General features: G+C 38.0%; 1 protein-coding gene across 3 annotated transcripts in view; it reads left to right on the top strand.

The window, feature by feature from the left end:
* Positions 1-392: 392 nt before the first annotated feature.
* The window catches only part of bnc1 (basonuclin 1), a 58,760-nt gene continuing 37,707 nt past the window's right edge, over positions 393-21,445 (top strand). The window contains exon 1 of one of the 3 annotated variants that reach the window (XM_004912617.4): positions 393-565. In XM_004912617.4, the coding sequence (XP_004912674.2) occupies positions 500-565 (66 nt within the window). In that variant the 5' untranslated portion in view covers positions 393-499. The remainder of the gene's footprint in view (positions 566-21,445) is intronic. The other 2 variants (XM_004912619.4, XM_012959517.2) reach the window with 2 other exon arrangements.

Genomic DNA, 21,445 nt, shown 5'->3' with positions numbered 1-21,445 from the left:
TCCCGCTATGTGCTCTGAAGAGCCCATTAAGTAAATAGGTAAATGAGCATTAGACTTGTTAATCCACCTAATTTTGGCCTGAGGGGACAGTTTTGATCAACTCTTTAAATGTAGCAAGATTATATTCTTCAGCGGTTGAAACAAGACATACTACATGGGTGGGCAATCGATGGTGACTGTGAAAGAGATGTGCAGAGGGTTAAAGTGTGTTTTTGGTTCACTGCAGCATCTCCCATACACGCTAAAGAGAAAATAAACAGTGAGCAGAAGCTGTTTGGCAGAGCACTTGCTGCTGAAAACTAGTCCCAGGTGTTAGAGGATTTTGCCCTAGCAGGAGGGTGGAGCTGTGCAGGTTAACGACTAATGAAGTGAGAAGCTGGTGACAAGCTGAGGTGACAATCAGTTTGTCACACCTGTCTCAGAGAATCCAATTGGGACCTTCCCCCTGATAAATTCCTGCAAATGATCCTTTAGTTCTCTTTCGGTCCCAGACACTAGTATGAGGCTACCTGCAGCAGCTACACATATGAAGTGTCCACATAGCCACCAACACTGGCTTGGGGAGGTAAGAGGCCATTACTCTGTTTGGTAGGACTCTATAATATCTTTATAGAGGAGATGCATATGTAACAATCAAATACATGTTAACCAGCATTTTAGAATGAGATCACATTGAATAGGTCACTGCTTTAATGCTAGGGGCACATATATGTAGTATTGCTTGTTTGTAATAGTGGCTTTAGATGTAATGAAACTCCTATTATATATTAAGCACACCAGATCACTTCAACTGGGATACATGGAAAGTATGTCCTGGGGGGAGTCACCATTAGGGTATTGCTATATGTTTGCTATAAGGCAAAAGGATGCCAGTGTCACATGTTTTTATTGTATAGCCTCTAGCTGCTGCACTACAACTCCCATGATACTCTGGCAGCAGGCTGTAGATCTGCAAGTTGGCTTTTAAGTAATAAGGACCAATACATGGGTATTTTGCTCTAGAACACACCACCACAAAGGACCTCTGTGCCAAGAACATGAGATCCAATGATTATGGCACTTTTGGATAATAAACTCTAATGGGCAGGGTCCTTTTTGCCTCCTGTTTGAGCCAGAACTTTTATGTAATTTGTACAGTTGCTGTATATAGAATATGTGGAATATGTTGCTGCTTTGTAAATACGTGGTGGTGGTGGTGGTTATAATAATCCATAAAGAGTTTATTAAGGTAACCAGATTACTTGATTAATCACGGATGGACACTTCTGAATTGATGGCATTTCATTTTTCTCTGCACCCTAGCACACTCCATTTTATTAAAAGTGTCCTTGGTTGCTATGTTCTCCTCATACTACAGCAATCTAAAGTCTAGAATTCTATAGAAATTTTAAGGTGAATTTAAATGTAAGACATTCTGGGACCATCCCCCCACATAAGTGTTGCACATCTTAAGAGAAAACCCAGAACCCAAAGCATCTTTCAGAATTATTTTATATAAGTCCCAGCATAACCGTACAGAATCATTCTCAGAAGGGGCACACGTGGGTTGTTCCAAAGTTTATGTTACACATGCTACAATCCTAAAATAAGCGCTATCCTGAGGAACTGGCCATTTTGAGTGCAGTGATCCTTGACTGGGGATTGTATGATGGTAATAACTGTACTGTGATTACAGCCACCTGTGCCATGTCAAACGCCCTTTAATTGCCATGCCTGTTCCCATACTATTAACTCTGCAGGGCACTTATGCTGCCTGAGCAATGTGCTTCATGTTTGGCTTCCTTCAAAAGGCAATTGACCTAAGCACATATGTAGGTCTCTTCTCAGATCATGATTCATGCCTTTGGGTTGCAAAGCAGGCTGGTACCTCCTGGTATGTTTGGGACATTGCAATGCATACATCCTCATTAACCACTGGATGATAAGCAGTGAAATTATGTTGGGGATGAAGCCTATATTTTGTTTTTATGGCTGATTTCAAAGAAATGTGTATGTATTAGCTTTCTTTCAAATGTACTAACAAATAATTTGGGTTGAGGAGACTGCCTCATACAGATACAAATAAACAAAATGAATTCTGGGAATGAATTCCAAACAAGCTCCAAGAAAATCCCAGTTATATGGGTTTATTCTATAGGCTTAAGCTCACCCACTGGGTTTTTAAAGCAGAAGCCAGGATAATAGCTGATCAGATTCCCAACTTCTGACCGATTTCACCCTTCTTGAGGCTCATCAGTGTAGTGCAGGGTTATCTTATCAGCTTAGGTAGAGTCACCGTGTGGATTCACAAACAAATCATTACTGTAACTCTCTTATTTGTATGTCTTATTGAGAAAACCCAATATAGAGACTGTGTAGGAAAAAGTTCCTCCCAAAATTAGATTTTCTTTTTGTTTTGCCCACCTTAGTTTAATTGCTCTATGGCTCTATTGCAGACAAAGAGAAGCATCTGTTGCAAGACTATAACTCACAACATATCTTGCTGAGCATGGTAGCTCCTCACAGCTTGGTCCCTCATAAGCTGAGGGACCAAGCTGTAAATTGCTGCTCCATGTGTAAAAGCCTGTTGTAAAGTTCACATATGAAAAACAAGCTCCTACTAAACTGCACAAGAGGGTTTTGGGGCAATGCAATATTTCCTAGGCCTTATTATTTAGCATTGCACAATATAAAACAACCTACATAAAGCCATGTTTCTTGGAGTAGAGCTATATGAATGTTGGGTTGCATCTAGGCTTTTGCTTAGCTGGGAGAGCCTAAAACGAGAATGTTGGTCTATTCGCTGCTGCTAGACCATGCCAAGTGTTAAGGTAGGAAAGTAAAAGCCACAGAGGTAAAGAAGTATGGGCCGTGTGTGGAAAGGAAGAGGTTAATGTGGGTGACCTTAGCAGGAATACTGCTGCATGTCCCAGCTGGTGCCTGATTGGAACATCCTGCCGCCCGTGGCAGAGGAATTTCAAAGCACAATGGTCACATTCACACAGCCCAACCCTGACAAAGAACAGGATTGGGAAACATACATTATAGATACAAGTCTAAGATTCATCATAAAGCTTCTCATCATGTTGTCACATGAGAGGGGGAAATCTCCAACCTGTAGCTGCTTTAAACTACAATTCCCAGTATTAGCAGTGTGTGCAGAGAACTGCAGTTTTGCAGCAGCCCAGGCCAGCAGGTTGAATTCCTTTGCTAAGATGGCTCCTTTTTAATTGAATGCATTTCCATTTACTACTGTTCTGGGTTGGAAGGCTGTGTTTGTCGGCTGTGTTTGTCTCCTCCATCTCTGTGATCAGCTTGTCCCACATACGTTCCCCATCACACAATGACAAAGGGAGTAGGGAGTAGGCATGGATCTCCTCCAGAACTAACCTAATAATAAATAGTACTGGTTTGAGGTGGTGGGACAGAAAAGCTCAGTTTGAAAACTTTTAAACAGAAAACATTTTATAGGAAATCTGCAGTTCTCCATTGCATTCCTTAGCTTGCCTTAGCTCTGTTCCATACCACATTTTTATTGGAAAATAACGGCTTTCAAGCCAGATTTGTGGGCAACTCTACTATTGGAGGTAGTGGTTGCCAACACAGCTGGGTGACTTACTTGCTGTTTAAAAATTTCCTGTCACAGCCTTTGGCTATGGGGGCATGTTGGGAGCTGTAGTGCAACAGCTGGAGAGCTCTACGGTGAATATCCATGTCATAGAGCATTCACTACCTGCTGGCAGATTATCTATTTTTATATATGTCTAGTGTGGTTATTGCCAGTTTGTCCATTCTGCATATTTGCAGAGGTTTAAACACTTGTTGTATTCCATGCATAGAGCACAGCATACACTCTCTTAAAGGGACAGTAACACCAAAAAATGAAAGTGTATAAAAGTAATTACTATATAATGTAATGCTGCTCTGTACTGGTACAACTGGTGTGTTTTCCTTAGAAAGACTACTATAGTTTATATAAATAAAGCTTCTGTGTAGCCACGGGGGCAGCCATTTACAGGAGAAAAGGCACAGGTTACTTTGCAGATAACAGATAAAACCCCATTATATTCTACAAAGCTTATCTGTTATCTGCTATGTGCCTGTGCCTTTTCTCAGCTTCGATGGCTGCCCCCGTGTTGACATAGCAGCTTATTTATATAAACTATAGTAGTGTTTCTGTTGCAAACTTACCAGTTTTACCAGCGCAGGGCAACTGTACATTATATTTTAATTACTTTAAAACACTTTCATTTTTTGGTGTTACTGTTCCTTTAATTAACACCCTTATAAGCGTACTTGCATATATGAGTGAAAGCTGCCATATTACTTTAGCTGGGTCATAGAATAGACATTTATGCAATGGTTCACCTAGTGGGCATACATTTATGGTGCTATTCTGGTGTACTGTAGGTTGTTCTAGATGTTTCAAAACAGTGGTGGCGTAAACTTGCAAAGAAGAAATGTATTTTTTTTTTATTGCCAAAATAAGATCCTGTCTCTTTTAAAATCTTATAAATAATATATATATATATTCCATTTTAAACTTAAGGCTAGTACTTTTGATTGCAAGTAAATGGCTAAAATATCTACCTAGTAGCCCACACTACCCCCAGCAGATGGAGGGGGGGGCGGGCAAAGGGCTACTTTCTGCAAGGCCATGTATTAACCCTTATGGCATTTGAACACTTTAAAGTAAGATACTTAGATCTATTTTCTCTTTTAATTCTGCAATTTACCGCTGCCTAGTATACAAGTGCAGCTTTAAGGCACATATACAGCATATTAATTTTTGTACCTGTTTTTAGTGTCCCATAAAATGTGTATTGTAGTTGCTGCAAGGAATGGTGAAACCCTATTCCTTTCCCAGTTTATTTTTCACTTGCACAAAGAGCGATGTTTTGTTACCTCAGGTGGCATTTTCACAAGGGAGCCCTGGCATGCACAGACGGCCCCTATCTGTTTTGACAAGGCAAGTCACATTCATGGATATTTTGCAATACTTGCTGGTGACTTGTTCTGTCACGCTTATTCTTCTGCATTTTTTATAATTATATTTATGTCTGCTAGCGTTAGTTCTTCTGGAAAAGAAACACACCCTCACAGTAGTGCTATCCAGAGTAAGAGCGGGACATAAGCTATGCCTTTTTCAGGGATCTGTACTGTACATAACATTCCTTCTGTATTAAAACTGCTCATTTTGCTGGTAAAAATTTGCTTGGATAAGAGCAAGGCACACTATGGTGAGATGTAATAGTATAAAAATTTTTTGGAAATGATATAGGACTGCTGTGGTCATAGAGCAGAGGTTTGCAAGCTCTTATGCTGGCCCCCTCAGGGACCCAACGCAGTGGGTTACAGTTACAATTAAGAGGTGACCTATTTGCTGTCCTAAATATTATTAGACCTATAGCAGGGTGAGATGTATTTAGACCCTTGATCAGCGCTCTATTTTAAAGATCCTAGATAAATGTTGTTCTTTATTACAATCTGATTTCAAATAATAATTTTAAAAATTAAAAATGCTTTTTTTCTCTGTGATAATAACAGTAGTTTCTTGAATTAATATTGGTGGCACAACAATCCATTGGGCATAAGTAATATCTTAGCAGACTTAAGGTATGGTGATTCAAGGTCCCAAGTATTCCGGATCATAGATCCTATGCCTGTACCGTCAGAAAACATCCTAAGCAAAGGTTATCTTTTTATTAAGTAACAAGCAAATGGAATTAACGGTTAAAAATCAAATTGATTATGGAAATTTTTAAATGTAGTTTCTGGGTTTCCCTTCTAATGCCACACCGAGAATACACCCCGCTATGGGGCAATCCTCTTACCTTGTGCCTGCACCCGAATGCATTGAATACACTTGTGCGCAGGCACATGTAGCAGATATTGACTAAAAAAGCTAGACTTTACATTTTCGGCGGATATCGGCTACATGTGCCTGCACCTGAGCGTATTCAATGCATTCGAGTGCAGGCACAGTTAGGAGGATTTTTAAGCGGATGTAGCATATTCTCAGCATGCAATTTTCGGCTTGCCTTACCTAAAATGGGACAAAATGCAAAAACTAGTGCAAAGCACCTATTTTTTTTTTTTTTTTTTGCATGTTGTCCCCAGTTCTTTGTATTCCTAGAAAGAAAAGCAAAGATTTGTGTGTCTTGCTCTGGTTACAGCACTCTAGGGGCTCATTTATCAACACCGGGGCAATTTGGCTTTTTCCAGCCACCTGCAGGCAGAACAATGAATGCAATAATTGATTGGTTGCCATGGGTTACTGCCCATGGGCAAATTTGTGTTTTAAGGATAAAGACACACAGAGCTAATTCGTAGCAGCTAATTGTCAGAAAATACCCTGCCATAGACAATACTGAGCATTGCCTCGGCTAAACTGCTCATAGAGATATTTATCAGTAAATGATCAGTATAGTCTATTTCTGTAGCTGTGACGAGTAGCTGCTAGTAGTGATGGGCGAAATGTTTCGCCAGGCATGGATTCGCGGCGAATTTCCATGTTTCGCCATTGACTGATTGTTTCGCGAAACGGATGAAAAAATTTGCTGCGGAGAAATTCGCCGCACGTCCAAAAATTATAGCAATATAACAATAGCCGCAGGCAATTTTTTTTGCCGCACCACAATCTTTTGAAAGATTCGCGAATTTTTTGGCGAAGTGAAACGGAACAGATTCGCTCATCACTAGCTGCTACTAATAGCTCTGTGTGTTTTCACCCTTAAGTGACCCTGTGTTTTGAAAGCACTGCATTCAGAGGGGGCAGTTAGGTGGTATCCCCTGGAATGCCCCCTGGCATCTGCATCATTCAGACACCCAGGCTATAGGGATATCTGAGAGATGCAGGACCTGCCTATGGCAGTATAGGGCTGCCTTGTACGCACCAGCTATAATCTGGCTCATGGTGCATTGCCAAACCCAGGGTGTGCACCCATGGCATTAATAAATCAAGCCTTCTGTGTTTGTTTGGTGTAAGGAATGACCGTGGGGTCTTTAGTTTTATACCTTTTGTCTTCTCATTTATTGTAAGAACACTGTTGGTGATAACATTGATATAAAGTACTACATAACTTCACAGCATGGATTTTTTTTTTTTTTTTTTTAAATTAGGAATTTTACTTTTTTTTTAGCACATCTGTTTTTAAAATTGATATATATCATTGTCCATCCATTACCCTGTAATTTAAAGGACGTCATCCCAAAAAAATAGTTTTTTTCCTAATAAGTTATTTATTTATAAATTTTAAATATTTGCAACTGAAACAGCATTTGCTTAACTTCTGGTTATGGTTTTTTAAACAATGTTGCAAAAGCAAGACAGATCTGTCAGTGTTATATTGTTTCAAACGCCAGAGCCCCCAGGGCAGAAAATAGAAAAGGATAGACAAACACTGCTTTTAATGGCAATTATATATACAAATAACATAAAACCATTACAAATTTGTAATCAATGTATACTGCAAAGTTGCTTTAGAAGTATATTTTCTTGTATTAGGCAAAAAATATTTTTTTGGGTTAATGTCCTTTAATGAAAAAAGTATTGGTGTATTAAGATATTAGGGGTGTAATATTAACAAGAATTTCACTATTCAAGTTCCAGGCAAATAGTCTCTAAAGATGGCTGATTGTAAACCCCACATTCCAGATCGGTCTGGAATTTAGAAATTGCTGGTGTTGGAGCATTTTTCTTATCATTTCCAGCAAGGTATTTGTGTAATGGTGCATACTTGCAGAGTAGTGTGATTATATAAATGACCAGTAAATGGGTTAGAAAAAGCCAAACAACTCCTATAGTGCCAGAGATTCATTGCAGACCTGCTCAGATGAGCCTGTTCTAACAAACACCAGATACCAAGGAGGAGGAGAGACTCTTAATTGCCATCCTGAAAGTCACGAATATAAACTTTTTTTTTTTTTTCACAAAAAAATGCAAGCTGGTTATCTTTTTATGTGTGCAGACAATAATATCCATAAAAGCTGATGTAGTTTGTCAGTTATATTTTGTATCAAATGAAAAATAAATGTGTCGGGATATATTATATTTGTATTTGGTAAGTGTGCATGTAGTCCAAAACCGGCCATACATGCACCAATATTATCGTACAAAACCTCATTTCGTACAATATTCAGTGCGTGTATGGCTGCTCAAAGAGGCAACCGATTTCGCAAAAGGCTGCCGAATCTGAAGGTGGAGGTTGAATCCCTATAGTATCTGACGATTCAGCCCTGAATGTCAGTGGAGGGTGGAAACGATCTTTCCTGCCACCAATGGTCGCACAAAAGACCATTATTGTTACGTATATTGCTAGGCCACCTTAAGGTACATTGGTCACTTTTGGGGTGTACATATGCCAATGTAGTAAAGCCGACTGGATGCCCTAGGCAACCTGGTCAGCCACCCCACCCCTGCAACCTCCTCCCCCCACTCCCCCAAAGTGTGTGTGGGTGCACACACACAGTGCCACCCGGGGGAGGGTGGTCATTGTCCTAGGCAGGTGCCTCTTCTGCATACTCCTAGTTCGGGCCCTGCTTCTACAACTTGTATTTGTGTGCACTGACAGACACAGGATCAGCCTGTCAGTGCAAACACAGAGAGGATTTCAACTTGAAAATACATACTTTAAGGATTCCATGTCAAAATCTGTTTGTGTACGTTGGCAGGCTGATCCTACACCCAACACATGTACAAGCTGTGAAAAGCAGTGGATCAGTTTTTCTCCACTGGCATACATATCAAATAGCCTTAAAATAGACCTATCACCTTAAGAAATAATTCCAAATCCTTTTCTATCATGTTAGTTAAGCAAAAAAAACTTTAGTTACACTGTATAAAGTATTCAAATTTAGTTTCCTTTAATCTAAAATGCTCAGCATGCAGGCAGGCGCCATTTTGTGAACACTGTTATTAAGAAAAGCTTTGCTTCATCCCTACATCTTGTTTATGTCCCTGGACCTGTTGCCTATGGCCTTGCACAAGATACACAATTATAAGCCACGAGGAGGGAGGGGGAATGAGAGGAGTGCAGTGACATATAGAAAGTGCTGAATGGAAAGTGAAAGTAATTGCTCTGTATCTATGCCTTAGGCATAGATAGACAATATATGATTGTTAGCTAATGATTATATGATTGTTAACTATTAGGTATAGATGGTTTTTAATTTAAAAAAAAAAAAAGGTTTATTGGGTTGTCTATTTTGCAGAGGACTTTTTATTATACAGCTTTTTTTTTATGTGGGTGACAGATCCCCCTTTAACTGGCCTAATCTGTACCAATAAAATTGCACAAAACTGTTTTCTTGGTTTTCCAATGCATGTATTGAGGCTCAACAGTCTCAATATCCATGAGATTTGCTTTATAAATGGTAAAAATTGTGCTAGGAAACATTTGAGCCAGTAATTTTTCTGCATAATGGCACGCCAAAAAAGTAGAGACAATTATGTCTGACATTTTCTTTGTGGCAGAGAAACATTTTGCTGTAAAAGTATGACGTTCTCACACCCCCTTATAACTATTGTTTTGCTAAATTTTCAGTAGAAGCTGCATGTGCCATAACTCTGGTTAGTTGATATTTTATATTTTGCCTGATATGTTGTTACAGTGTACTAGTAATTTATAAACCCTGGCCAAATTTGCTGCCCATTTGCCCAGTGTTGATAAATGAGTCCCACTTGACTTGACTGATCAAGGTACGCTGCTGAGTTTACTGGGGGAATTCAAGGCAAACTAGATGAACCAAATGTTTCTTTTTATAGTTTTCAAAACTTGAATTTTTTTTTTTATTCATAGAGAGAAGGATCAAATTTAAATGAGAAAATATGGCTTTTTTTTTTTTCAAGAATGACATTCATAAACTAGCATCCCTATGCCCTTACTATAACATAAACAGGCTTGGGCAATGTTTTTTCATACTCCTCTTTTATGGCTTCAAATCCCATTGGCTATCACCTTTTTGGGGACACTTTTGTTCCATCCTGTCATCATTTGATAAGCTGGAGCACAAAACTGCATTATATATTTTAATCAGGGCATTACCAGTGCTCTGTATAGAGACCGAATTCTAATAGTGAGTCTCTACTGCTTTAAATTCAGACTAATGTTTTTTGTTTAATGTTGTTCACTCGCATTGCTAGGCTAAGTCTATCGACACATATCTACAGTGACCTTTTATATGCCACTTAAATACCCATATCAAATACAGTATAAATAGTGCATTTAGATATAGAAACTGTGAAAGTTATCCTTTTGTTAAAGATGGGTTTTTTTCCCTTTATAATCCAGATATTGTGTAGATTAGGTTGATCTATTCCAGAAGATTGGAAAGCAAATCTATAGCAGAGCTGGTTGAACAATCCAGGTGGTTAATCTGTAATTACTAGATAATAATGTCTACATTCAATTATTTTTTGTAAAAATATCTGGGACAGAGATATTTATCCATTTCTTTTCTTCCATAAGCCTGTTTGAGGTAACATTAGCAGTCTGCTGCAATAATTGTGATTTTCATCTGTCAAACTGAAATGTCCTCCAGCAAACAAATTTTTTTTAAGGGCAATTTTAACTGCCATTATTGTGTCTGCCTTTAACCTATTCAGCTCCAAGGGAATCCCCAGCCACGTGCTGCAGAGAAATGAAAAGATGACCCTAAAAAACACGTATTCTGTTAATATTTGTACGTTTTTCTTTGCTATAATGGATGCATGGTGTGAATTTAATTCTTTTTCAGAATTATAGGACTTTCTAGGTGGCTGGTAGAAATGTTACAAAGAAATTGCTGTTTTATTTAAATAGTTGTAACTGCCATTCTTTTAGTTCTGTTTGGGGTTAAATATGTCCACCTTATGAAGACATCTGGCAGGAGCTGTGGGTGTTGGCTGTGGCAGATCCTAAGTTCGTACCAGTCTCTACAAGGGAGCTGTCATGCCTGCTGATTTATCATTCCATAATGTCACGGGATATGCGATGTTGAAACTGTGGCTAGAATGTGAAATACCAAAAACATGAAGATTATGATTTAGTGTCTGGGGAGGATCACTGCTGACCCCTAAGTACAACCAGTAAATGTTAGGCATGTGCTCTCCCAACCTGTTAAGTACAGGGGGATCATCACATAACTGTAAGCTTCTTTATCCTGATGTGTTTTGCCTTCCAGGATTGAATCTATAACCACTTATATACTTAGAATCCATGCTGTTTAATAACTGCACTACACTATGCACAACTAGCGAATAACTAGGAATAAAGGCATCATGAATATCTAAGCATCTGTGGCCAACAGCTGAACTATAAACTCCAACCACTTTGAGGGAAGAGAGTTGTAGTACAACATCTGGATCTTTCTTCCTTTTCTTATATTTAAAAAAAAAAATTGTGACAACATTGCAGTCTGCAGAGATCCTTGCAGAATCCACTTCCATACCATTAAAAATGCCTGGTATTACAGTAGAGTAGGAGAGGTATTTGCCCTTGGCCTCCTTTTGGGAGTAAGCGCAAGTACAAAAGGCTGTGTTCTTATTAGGAGTGTGTCCGAACTGAAGGCACTCAGAGCTTACAAAGTAGAAGACCCTAAAATTAAAACATATAGGTTTTGCTGTACATAGAACAGCCACAATATTTGTTTCTTCCCTTTTGTATTATTGTAATGGAATTACTAAGAGATGTATGTATAATTCTTCCCCTTTTGCTTTATCATAACCCTCTATCAATATGTTATGGATTAAATGCAGTTTCAGACGTGCACAGGGCTCCATTATTCTCAGACTCCATGGCTACGGTCTCCCTTAGAACTTAAATCCATCGTTTTCGTTTAGGTTGTCTTTTACATTAGTGTACCTTATGTGTATTAGTGTAACTTATCTAAGCGATAAGAAGCAGCAAATTGGTTAAGAAATTAATTAGTATACATAAATGTATAGCCTTTAAAAAAGTATAAAGTCTAATCTTGAATTCCTGTTGTGAGTTTGCTGGCCTTAATGTGAAACTGTACTCCAAACCAGAGCTAATTGATGTGATGCATTTAATTTAGTTGTCCGGAACCTGTACAGTTACTCAGAGCTGTTATCATTAGCATGTATTTATAAAACATTCACATATTCCACAGAATTGTACATTACATCGGTGTATACATTAAACATACAAGAAAAAACATACAAAACAACCAATGACCAATACAAAAGGTAAAGGGTGACCCTACCCAGAGGAGCTTGTCATCATTGCTCTTTGTTAGTTTCTGATACATATTTCTTTAGTATGGAAATGATAGCTGCAATGTCCTGCTATATAAGAACAGACTGCAAACCATAATTTTGCAAAAAAAAAATAAAAGCAAAGGATCCATAGAGAGCACTGGTTATAGATACTAAGGAATACATGCCATAGTGTAACTCTGTTGTATAGGATTTTGTGGTCATGATCTGGCCATATCTGAAAAAATGTTGCTGGGACAGGTCACACGGTACTTTTACTTAAACATATGAGGACTTTCCAGTTTAGGGAATCCTGATATTACAAATAGTTGCTGTCTATGATGTTTTATATTGACATCCTGGTAAGTAATAGGTATTGATATAGTTCAGAAAGGCAGACCATTTTAACCTGAGTATATCTAGCACAAATCAGATTTGAAGAAGGAATTGAAATGTTTTGAAACCTTGCTTTGATTATCATCATAGTTAGCCAATAAATGTATGACCTTTACAACCACTTTTGTTATGCCTCATATTAATGTTTTACCCTATTACTAGCACAAATGGAAAAACATAACTGGAGGAAAAAGCAGTTTATATCTGTCTCTCATTCACAATGTTGCAGGTTTTTACACTGTATTTGAAAAAAGTCTGTCTGTATTTAAGGTGGCCATGCACGGGCAGATTTCAGCTGCCAATATCGGTCATGACCAGCAGGCTTCCCCGACCAAAATCTGGCCTGAAATTTGCCAGATAGTGATCAGGCAGGTTTGATTTTTATTTTTTTTCCATCCAATCAGGGATCGCATTAGTTTGTTGATGCGGTCCCCAAGCTGATGGTGCCTTTTGCCCTAGGGCCAAATGAGCAAATTAGCCTGATATCGTCCACCCATAGATGGGCATATTGGGAGAAGATCCACTTGCTTGGTGACCTCACCAAATGAGCAGATCTTACAGTGTATGGCCACCTTTACACTCGCACAACCACCTGCAAATATTGACAAGAGGTGCCTAGGACTAGAGAGCGTTGTTAGGACCATGCCTACTTGGCTCGCAACTTATGGTGAGTGTGGCACTACTTTTACATGCACATACTGTATGGAGCAAAAGCGAAATGATAAACTGCCCCTTGAAATAATAAATTGCTGGCAACTATGCAGAGACTTAAACCCATAATTTACTTTACCTAATAAAAAAAGTCACTTTAACATGTAGCTATAGACTGTCTCTATTCTACTGTCTAACTTTCTTCTTTAAAATTTGGACAATTGGTTGAATGTAATTCTGGATTAAAATGTATAAACCTACACTTACTCTTGTAAAAGAAACAAAACATGATACAATATATTCAATATCGATGACTGAAGGGATATCTGAGAGCATTGGCACCAGATCCCTGCGTGCTTGACTTGCAGCAACCGCCGTGCAGAATGGAGCACTGGCTGCTGTTAGCACTCTGTCCATCACGACTGTTTACTTTTACAATGACAGCTTAACACATCTGGACTACATACAGCTTTTGATCTGGACTAGCAGATGCTGTCCACCAGTATCAATGACAAAAGTATGCACAGGGTGAGAAGTTCAAAGCGGAATATGTGAAGTCATTTTTCTCCCTACAATGTGATTATTGTGCTTATGAAACTATATATTTTCCTTTTGGATATTCAACTGGATGTCACTACTTTTATTCATTTTGGTCACTCTTTGGTAGCAGATAAACTGGCACTAAATCATCAGTGAAGCAATAAATTCCAGGTAGTCAATTACAGAGGCAAGAGAGAAACCAGACTAAGGGGCACATTTACTAACCCACGAACGGGCCGAATGCGTCCGATTGCGTTTTTTTCGTAATGATCGGTATTTTGCGATTTTTTTCGGAAAATTGTTGCGACTTTTTCGTTACCAATACGATTTGCGCGAAAAAACACGAGTTTTTCGTAGCCATTCCGAAAGTTGCGCAAAATCTGGCGATTTTTTTCGTAGCGTTAAAACTTGCGCGAAAAGTTGCAATTTTTTCGTAGCGCGAAAAGTTGAGATTTTTTCGTAGCGCTAAAACTTGCGCGAAACGTTGTGCCTTTTAAGTTTTAACGCTATGAAAAAGGCGCAACTTTTCGCGCAAGTTTTACCGCTACGAAAAAATCGCCAGATTTTGCGCAACTTTCGGAATGGCTACGAAAAACTCGCGTTTTTTCACACAAATCGTAAAGGCAACGAAAAAATCGAAAAAAATACGAAAAAGTCGCAAAAAGTTTGTTTACCAGTCGGAATTTTTCCAGTTCGAATTCGTGTCTTAGTAAATCAGCCCCTAAGACTTCTAAAAATGGTGACACTTTGGAACCTTCCTTTCTTACCCAGTTTATTCTCACTTGGGTGTGGATTACACTTCTAATATCAGTCATGGACTAAGGTATACAAGCAGTCAACAACGGGAAGCAAACATCTTTCAGCTATACATGCTGTAATTACAAAGTCATGCTAGAAAAACAAAATGAAAGGGATTCATGACATTGTCTTAGATTACAAAATATACAGCAATAGGGTTTACAGGGATACTGCATGTCTGATGCAGTTATACCTACAGAGGAAGATTGGCATCCCTAGATAATAACTATTTTCTGTGATTACAGTTAGTGAACTGTTGATCATCTTGGCAAGGTTGTTGAAATGCCATTAACTTACATTTTACTTTAACAGTCTTTCAAATACTACCGCTATCTCCTTACAACTCCATTAAACTTTTTGATGCTACTAAAGAGGCCGTTCCAACAAAGATATGCTTGCAGGCTGCGACTTCCCTGACTACTAGCATTTAGTGTAAATCATTAGTTATCTTATATATGAATATATAATGTAGTATTAATCCTTGCAACAAGTGTGCTGAGAAAAGAAATGACTTTTCCACACACAGCATGTTTACCATATGATCTATGGACATTGTTCTCAGCCCCCTAATCTATTTGCCTGTAAATCTGGGCAGATTGTACAAAAACGAAAATGACACATGCAGGTACCTTAAATTCTCCACCAAACAACTGTACAACTATAAACAACCAAATTGTTCCATTATTTGAATGGTTTTCTGCAAAAAGTGTTTCCCATAAGGTACAGCAGCTTTGAACCATGTAAACTGTATTTGCATTGCGCTTAGTCAAGATCGAGTCAATCTTACTTTCTTAACATTGCCTAATTTGGTGTACAGAGGTGAACTATTGTATTTAATATACAATATAAGTGCATGTTTTAGGCATATGTGAAACAGGTGTATGTGTGTGTTGGTGTGTGCATATGTCCTGCTCTGTATATCAGACAAGCTCTATCACAGCACAAAGAGACCATTGTTTAGCATTAGCATTCCTATATAGACAAGATACTTCAGGCAGAGAGTGACATCTAGAAAATGGATCACAGGTGAGAGATTTGAGCCATTTTGTTTGAAGACAAGCCTTTGCATCTGCCAGTACTGCTTATTGCCTATTGCTCCCCTTCCCAATCACTATTTTTCCCCGGTTCTTGCTATGGTAACTTTTTGTTAGATAATTTCTGATTCTATTTATTTTTGTCTATTGCTATCCACTTCTTGCATCTTTTATTTTTCATTTCATTACCTGTAATATTAAAAATGCAACACACAAAAGGCAGATTTAGGGACTTATCAAAATTCTTATTCAGGTAATTTAACTTTCTTTATTTATTTTTTTTTCAATCTCCACTAAATTCACATCTGTAAAAAGCACAAATGATTCTTTATTGAAAAATCAGATTAAAAATCACGGAAGCAAAAAAACATTGCACCTTGAACTTCACTTTAATAGCTTCAATTGACTTGTATATGGCCTTACAAGATTTTAGATGGCTTATTTTTACACTTTCCTTTAGGGTGAAACACCCAAAAAACTCAGCGCTTCTTGGTGATAATTCTTAATGAAAAACTCTTCAATATGATCAAGTGCAGCTTCCTCTTGAAATCAGCTCCTCTTTAGATGAGCCTCAAGTGTGTATGCAGAAATATCGGTGGAAGCGCATAGAAATGAAAACAAAATATAGTGCAGACCAAATGAATAATATGTGCACCAAATCCCAAAAGTGCTTTGGCAAATTGCTTATAACAATGTGAAACACCCAATCATAGTGTCTAGTATAAATGCTCACCAGACACCCTTACATATGCAGCATATAGACCAACCCAGCCGGGCCTTGATTGGAGTGGGATCAAAATCCTCAATATAAAATAGGTTGGAAGAAGAGGCAATAATAGTGTAAATAGTTTAATGAAAAGGTAAAACCCTGCTCAATGCAGGCAACTTACAGTATGTACAACAGTAAAAGCGATTTAAAAAGTAGAAGCCCAACGCGTTTCGCGTGCTCTCTGCACGCTTCCTCAGGAGCCAGTAAAGTATATGATCCCCTAGATTATAGATAGCTCATTTATACCCGTTCTCAATGTGCTGATCGTTTGCAGCTGCGCGAACCCGGAAATGAAGAAAGAGGCGTCAACTGTTACTATAGTACACTTGCAATTTTGATGCAAAACAATAAGTGAAAAAATGTTGGGTTTCTCTTAAAACATTTCAAGATTAGCAGAAAAAATATGAATCGTGGGGGAAAAAAAACTTGATCAATCAGCTCCTAAGTGTACAAACTTTATTTACACTGGAAATAATTAGGACTTGGTTTTTCCTGAAAGCACAGAGGACAAGAGTGCAGATGTCAGTATCTGAAATGTAGATCAAATCTCCCATGTTGCTTTACCTACTCTTTACCTTTATTTCTGTTAAAGAAGTGCTGACAACTCTTTCCATGGTGTTGGTTGGTTATATGAGATGTTCATGGACCAAACATTGAAACTTTTTCAATGAAAGAAGCATAAGGAGTCCATGGTCTGTTTGGAAGTTATAGAATTGCCTGGCCTGCTGGTCAGTGGTCCTCTAGATATACAGCCCCAATATAGGGTTTCAGTCTATTGCAACCACTCCAAGTGAGCCAGTTGCTGCAACAGTTGCTTTGTGTGTGTGCATTTTTTAAAGGAACGGTAATACCAACAAATGACTGTATAAAAGTAATTACTATATAATATACTGTTATTACACTGGTACAGCTGGTGTGTTTGCCATAGAACTCTACTATAGTTTATATAAACAAAGCTGCTGTGTAGCCATGGGGACAGCCATTCAAAGGAGAAAAGATAACCGATAAGTTCTGTAGAATATAATGGGGTTTAATCTGGTATCTGCTATGTAACCTGCGCCTTCTCCCTCATGGCTACACAGAAGCTTATTTATATAAACTATAGCAGCATTTCTGTAGCAAACACACCCGTTTTAACAGTGCAGGGCAACAGTGCATTATATATTTACTTTAAAACACTATTTTTAGTGTTACTGTTCCTTTAACTTGGCAATTTGATGGTTGCACCTTATACCATGGCTATGATTTCACAAAATGAGTGTAGTTGTTGCCTTTTGGGCATCAGTGAGGAAGTGACACACCAAGGCAGGACCCTTAGCACAAGAGCATCATCTGCAGTTGTTACAGTGCACATTGTGCCACATTTTAACATGTCATCCTATACAAATTGGTTACTAATATGTGGTGATTCAGTTAATAATGTCGGGATGGTTGCCACAACATCCTCTGAAACAGAATAGCTGTGACTTGCACATATTACATGCCTACAGAAAGGGGTGTCCCACATGATTACTAATCAGTATGATTATTGTAAGGTCAGCGTTCTGTTATGTTTAAGAATGAAGTAGCAACCCCTGAGATTAATTGTAGAGAAGAGATCCTGAATGACTAAATCTGTGGTGTTCTGTAGTTTCCCAGTGAAGTGTCTTTGCTGCAATAAAAGCTGGAGTTATAACATTATTACTTCTGGTTTTTGACATAACATTAAGTGCTGGGAATAAAATTACACTGGTACCTCAGGTATGAGACTTCTTCTTCTTCTTCTTCTTCTTCTTCTTCTTCTTTACTGGCAACTAAAATAACTTTATTTTCAAAGATCCTTTTGCTCCAATATTCTGGAGGTTTAATAGATTAAAAAATATTTAACAACATGTTAAATTCAAGCTTTACAAAACCCTCTCTTGCCTTTAGAGAAGGCAAGACAACTTCTAGTTTAGCATTACATGGCGGTAACATATGATTTCCTAATCCAAATCCTTTAATAACCACAAGCATTAAATCCAAATGATTCTGCTTAAATCATTACAAATCTTACTAATGTCACAGTAAATAAGCTCCTCCTCTACTGGTAATGGTCTATAGAACCATTGGGCAGACAGGGGCCCTAGCAGTTACTTGGAGGAAAGCATGCATCCCACTGACCTCCAACTGATGACCAAAGTTAGCTTTTTTTTAAGCATACAATTGGCCAGTGCAGCCACTACATGAGCAAAATAAGCAAGTTATTGATCGTCTGTTATTCTCAAATACTTTCCATCTTTGATATGCCTAGCTAAATTCAATTGCACACATTATATATGTAGCCCTCCCCAGCAAAAGCACCCTCTACAAAATTATGAAATCTTGTAAACAATGCCACGCACCTACATTCTATGCCTATTTCATCTCAATTTTTTTTCTTCTTTAATATTCAAAATATCCACAAATACAATTTTCATTTTTCAAAGAAAAATCTGCATGATGCACAGAGCAATGACTGAATTGTCAGGCCCCTGTCAATATCTGTAATACAGAATGATGACCCCTGCCTTTATACCAGTGATAAATCTGGAACCTTTTCAGCAATTTAAGAAAATCATTGGAAAAAAACACATTTTTCCAAATTCATTTTTTTAGATTTATCCATAAAAATCTAAAATTTGAATGAAAAAAATATAACCCCTTAATTTAAGTTGTCTCATTTTTTTTTTGTTCCCCCCTCAATCCATTGTCAAAATGAATAACTTTCTCAGATTAGTGTATGTTCATTAGTGTAGTTCATTAGTGATGAATTTGAGGGGTAAATGTACAGGTTATATATTCTTGCATGCTTTCTGTGAGCTTATATAACTATATAACTTGCTGTATGTATGCTTTTAAACTTGTTTGCATATAGTAGTTATATAAGGTCCTATACATATGTCTGCAGCCAATGTTCCTGACATAAAACTATAAGGAATACATTTTTTTTTTTTTTTTTTTGCTTGGTTAGAAATCCAGCTCCAGCCTTGTGTTCTACTCCTCTCTATGTGGCGCCCAAGATCCTACAGAATCTAGATGGCATCATAAGTTGCTTAGGGCACAAAATCTAGGGAACTTCTACAAAATGGAAGTTAGCTGAGATGAAGAGATTGCATTTAGTTTAACCCCAATTACTCTTAAATTTGTTCACACATTTTGAACAGGTTTAGTTGCTCCACCACCCCACACCCCCCCCAAAAAAAATTGTTCTCTTCTATGGAGTTTTTAAGAGAACCCTTACTATAAAACTGTCTTGCCAAACTGCAGTCATCTTTTATGTTTCTATATTTATCCATTAATGTTGCTCAACCCAACTTTTTTTTCCCAATTCTCAACAAGAAAAAACAACCAGGTTGTGAGTCCTGGACATATTTCACCTGCTCTGACTGGCTGAATTGCAACAGCAATGGTTGAGTTGTTGCAGCAGAAAACAAATTGGATTGAGGAAGCACAATAATTAACTGATTTCTAAAACTATAAGGTAGAAATAATAAAACCAATTTATTGTCCAATTTTATCTTTTTTTTTTTTAAAAAAATGTATTGTCCAATCTCCTGTGGGCGAAAATCCCTGCCCCTTTTTGGATTTACTGGAATTACTGCATGCAAAACATTAAATGCGGTAATCGCACATCTGAGGTTTTGGGAGATTACCTGGTATTGCCGCATGTAACCAGCAAACAAACCCCAATACATACCTCACTGCCCTCACAATGAAGTGTAGTTCAAGTCTAAAAGGTGGCCACTAGTTCTTTAAAAAAGATCCCTGCTATCTGTCTATAATGTACCCTCACAGGCGCCTTTTGTCCAGAGAAATCAACCAATTTAGACATTCTTCCCTTAGGCTAATATCAGACGAAGCGTCTGGCATATATTTTTGGCAAGCGGAAAAGCCAAAAATAGCGCCATCCTCCTCCTACCTGTGCCTGCACCCGAATGAATGGAATACGCTTGGGTGCAGGCACATGTAGCTGAAATATGCATAAAAACGCGAGAGAATGCAAAGTCTTACATATTTTAGCTACCTGAAATACGCATCATACCTGCAGTTAAGTAAGGTGGTGTTGGCATCATGCTAAGGCCCAGTAGGAGCCTTGATTTCAATACAGTTAAATTCTAATATTTAAAAACCTGAAGTGCACCAAAAGTTTCATTGAAGTAACCTGAGCAAGCCAGGGCCAAAATTGTGGGTGTGCAAAGCTGATAGTACACTTATGCAAATTGCATATATCGGTTTATTTATAAAATAAAGGGCGTATGAAGTAAGTTTCAGTGCTTTAAAATAAAACAATGACATTTTATTGTAAGATCCAGTGTTGGTCATGGGTCTGAATACTTTTGCAAGGCACAGTATATAACATACCTGATAGTGATGGTTTTCAGACGTGTGCCGGATTCAGTTCCAAGAGTTTCTTATCAAATGATTTATCTGCTGATACACTGACGTTGTATAAACCAATTTAAGTGATCCACTATGAATATTTATCAGAAAATATATTGCCTTGTTTATTACACAGTAGCTGTGATTGACTTTATGATTATTTATTAATCGGTTTCCAGCTGATATAAGCAAACAGCATGTGGCCTTTAAAATAAAATCAATCTATACACTGGATTTTTTTTTTTTTTTTTTAAATTGGCCTTTGTAATGTGTAGATAATTTGTGTGTTTCTGATATGTCCTGGTCTTATGCAGCACAGTGAGTGATTCAACCAGGTCTGGACTAGGATTCAAAATTAGGCCAAGTGTGACTTAAATTGAAATATTTCCCACCAGATGCATTCAGTGGCAGTTGTGGCCTAAATGTTTGTGTAACAGCACTGACCAAAGATCAAAAGATTGTTCTACCTCTTGGGAGAATAAAGCTTTTGGGTAGTGCGTTTTCTCTGCCAAGGTAGCTGCAATTTAGCATGTCCCAGGACTGAAATTGTTAAATGTTAAAACACAGGAGCCAGAGAACAGAGCCAACTCATGGTGCTGACACTGTCAGCGCTCTGTGGGGAGTGTAGGAATGAATACCTTATGTAACCCAGTGATTATACCAAGTACATGGTGGTACTCCTTAAATAAACGTTTTTTTCCT

This window comes from Xenopus tropicalis, chromosome 3 (genome assembly GCF_000004195.4).
Source record: "Xenopus tropicalis strain Nigerian chromosome 3, UCB_Xtro_10.0, whole genome shotgun sequence".
In the NCBI taxonomy this organism is placed as follows: Eukaryota; Metazoa; Chordata; class Amphibia; order Anura; family Pipidae; genus Xenopus; species Xenopus tropicalis.
Note: the sequence above shows the minus strand (reverse complement) of the source record. Positions and strands in the feature narration are given on the sequence as shown.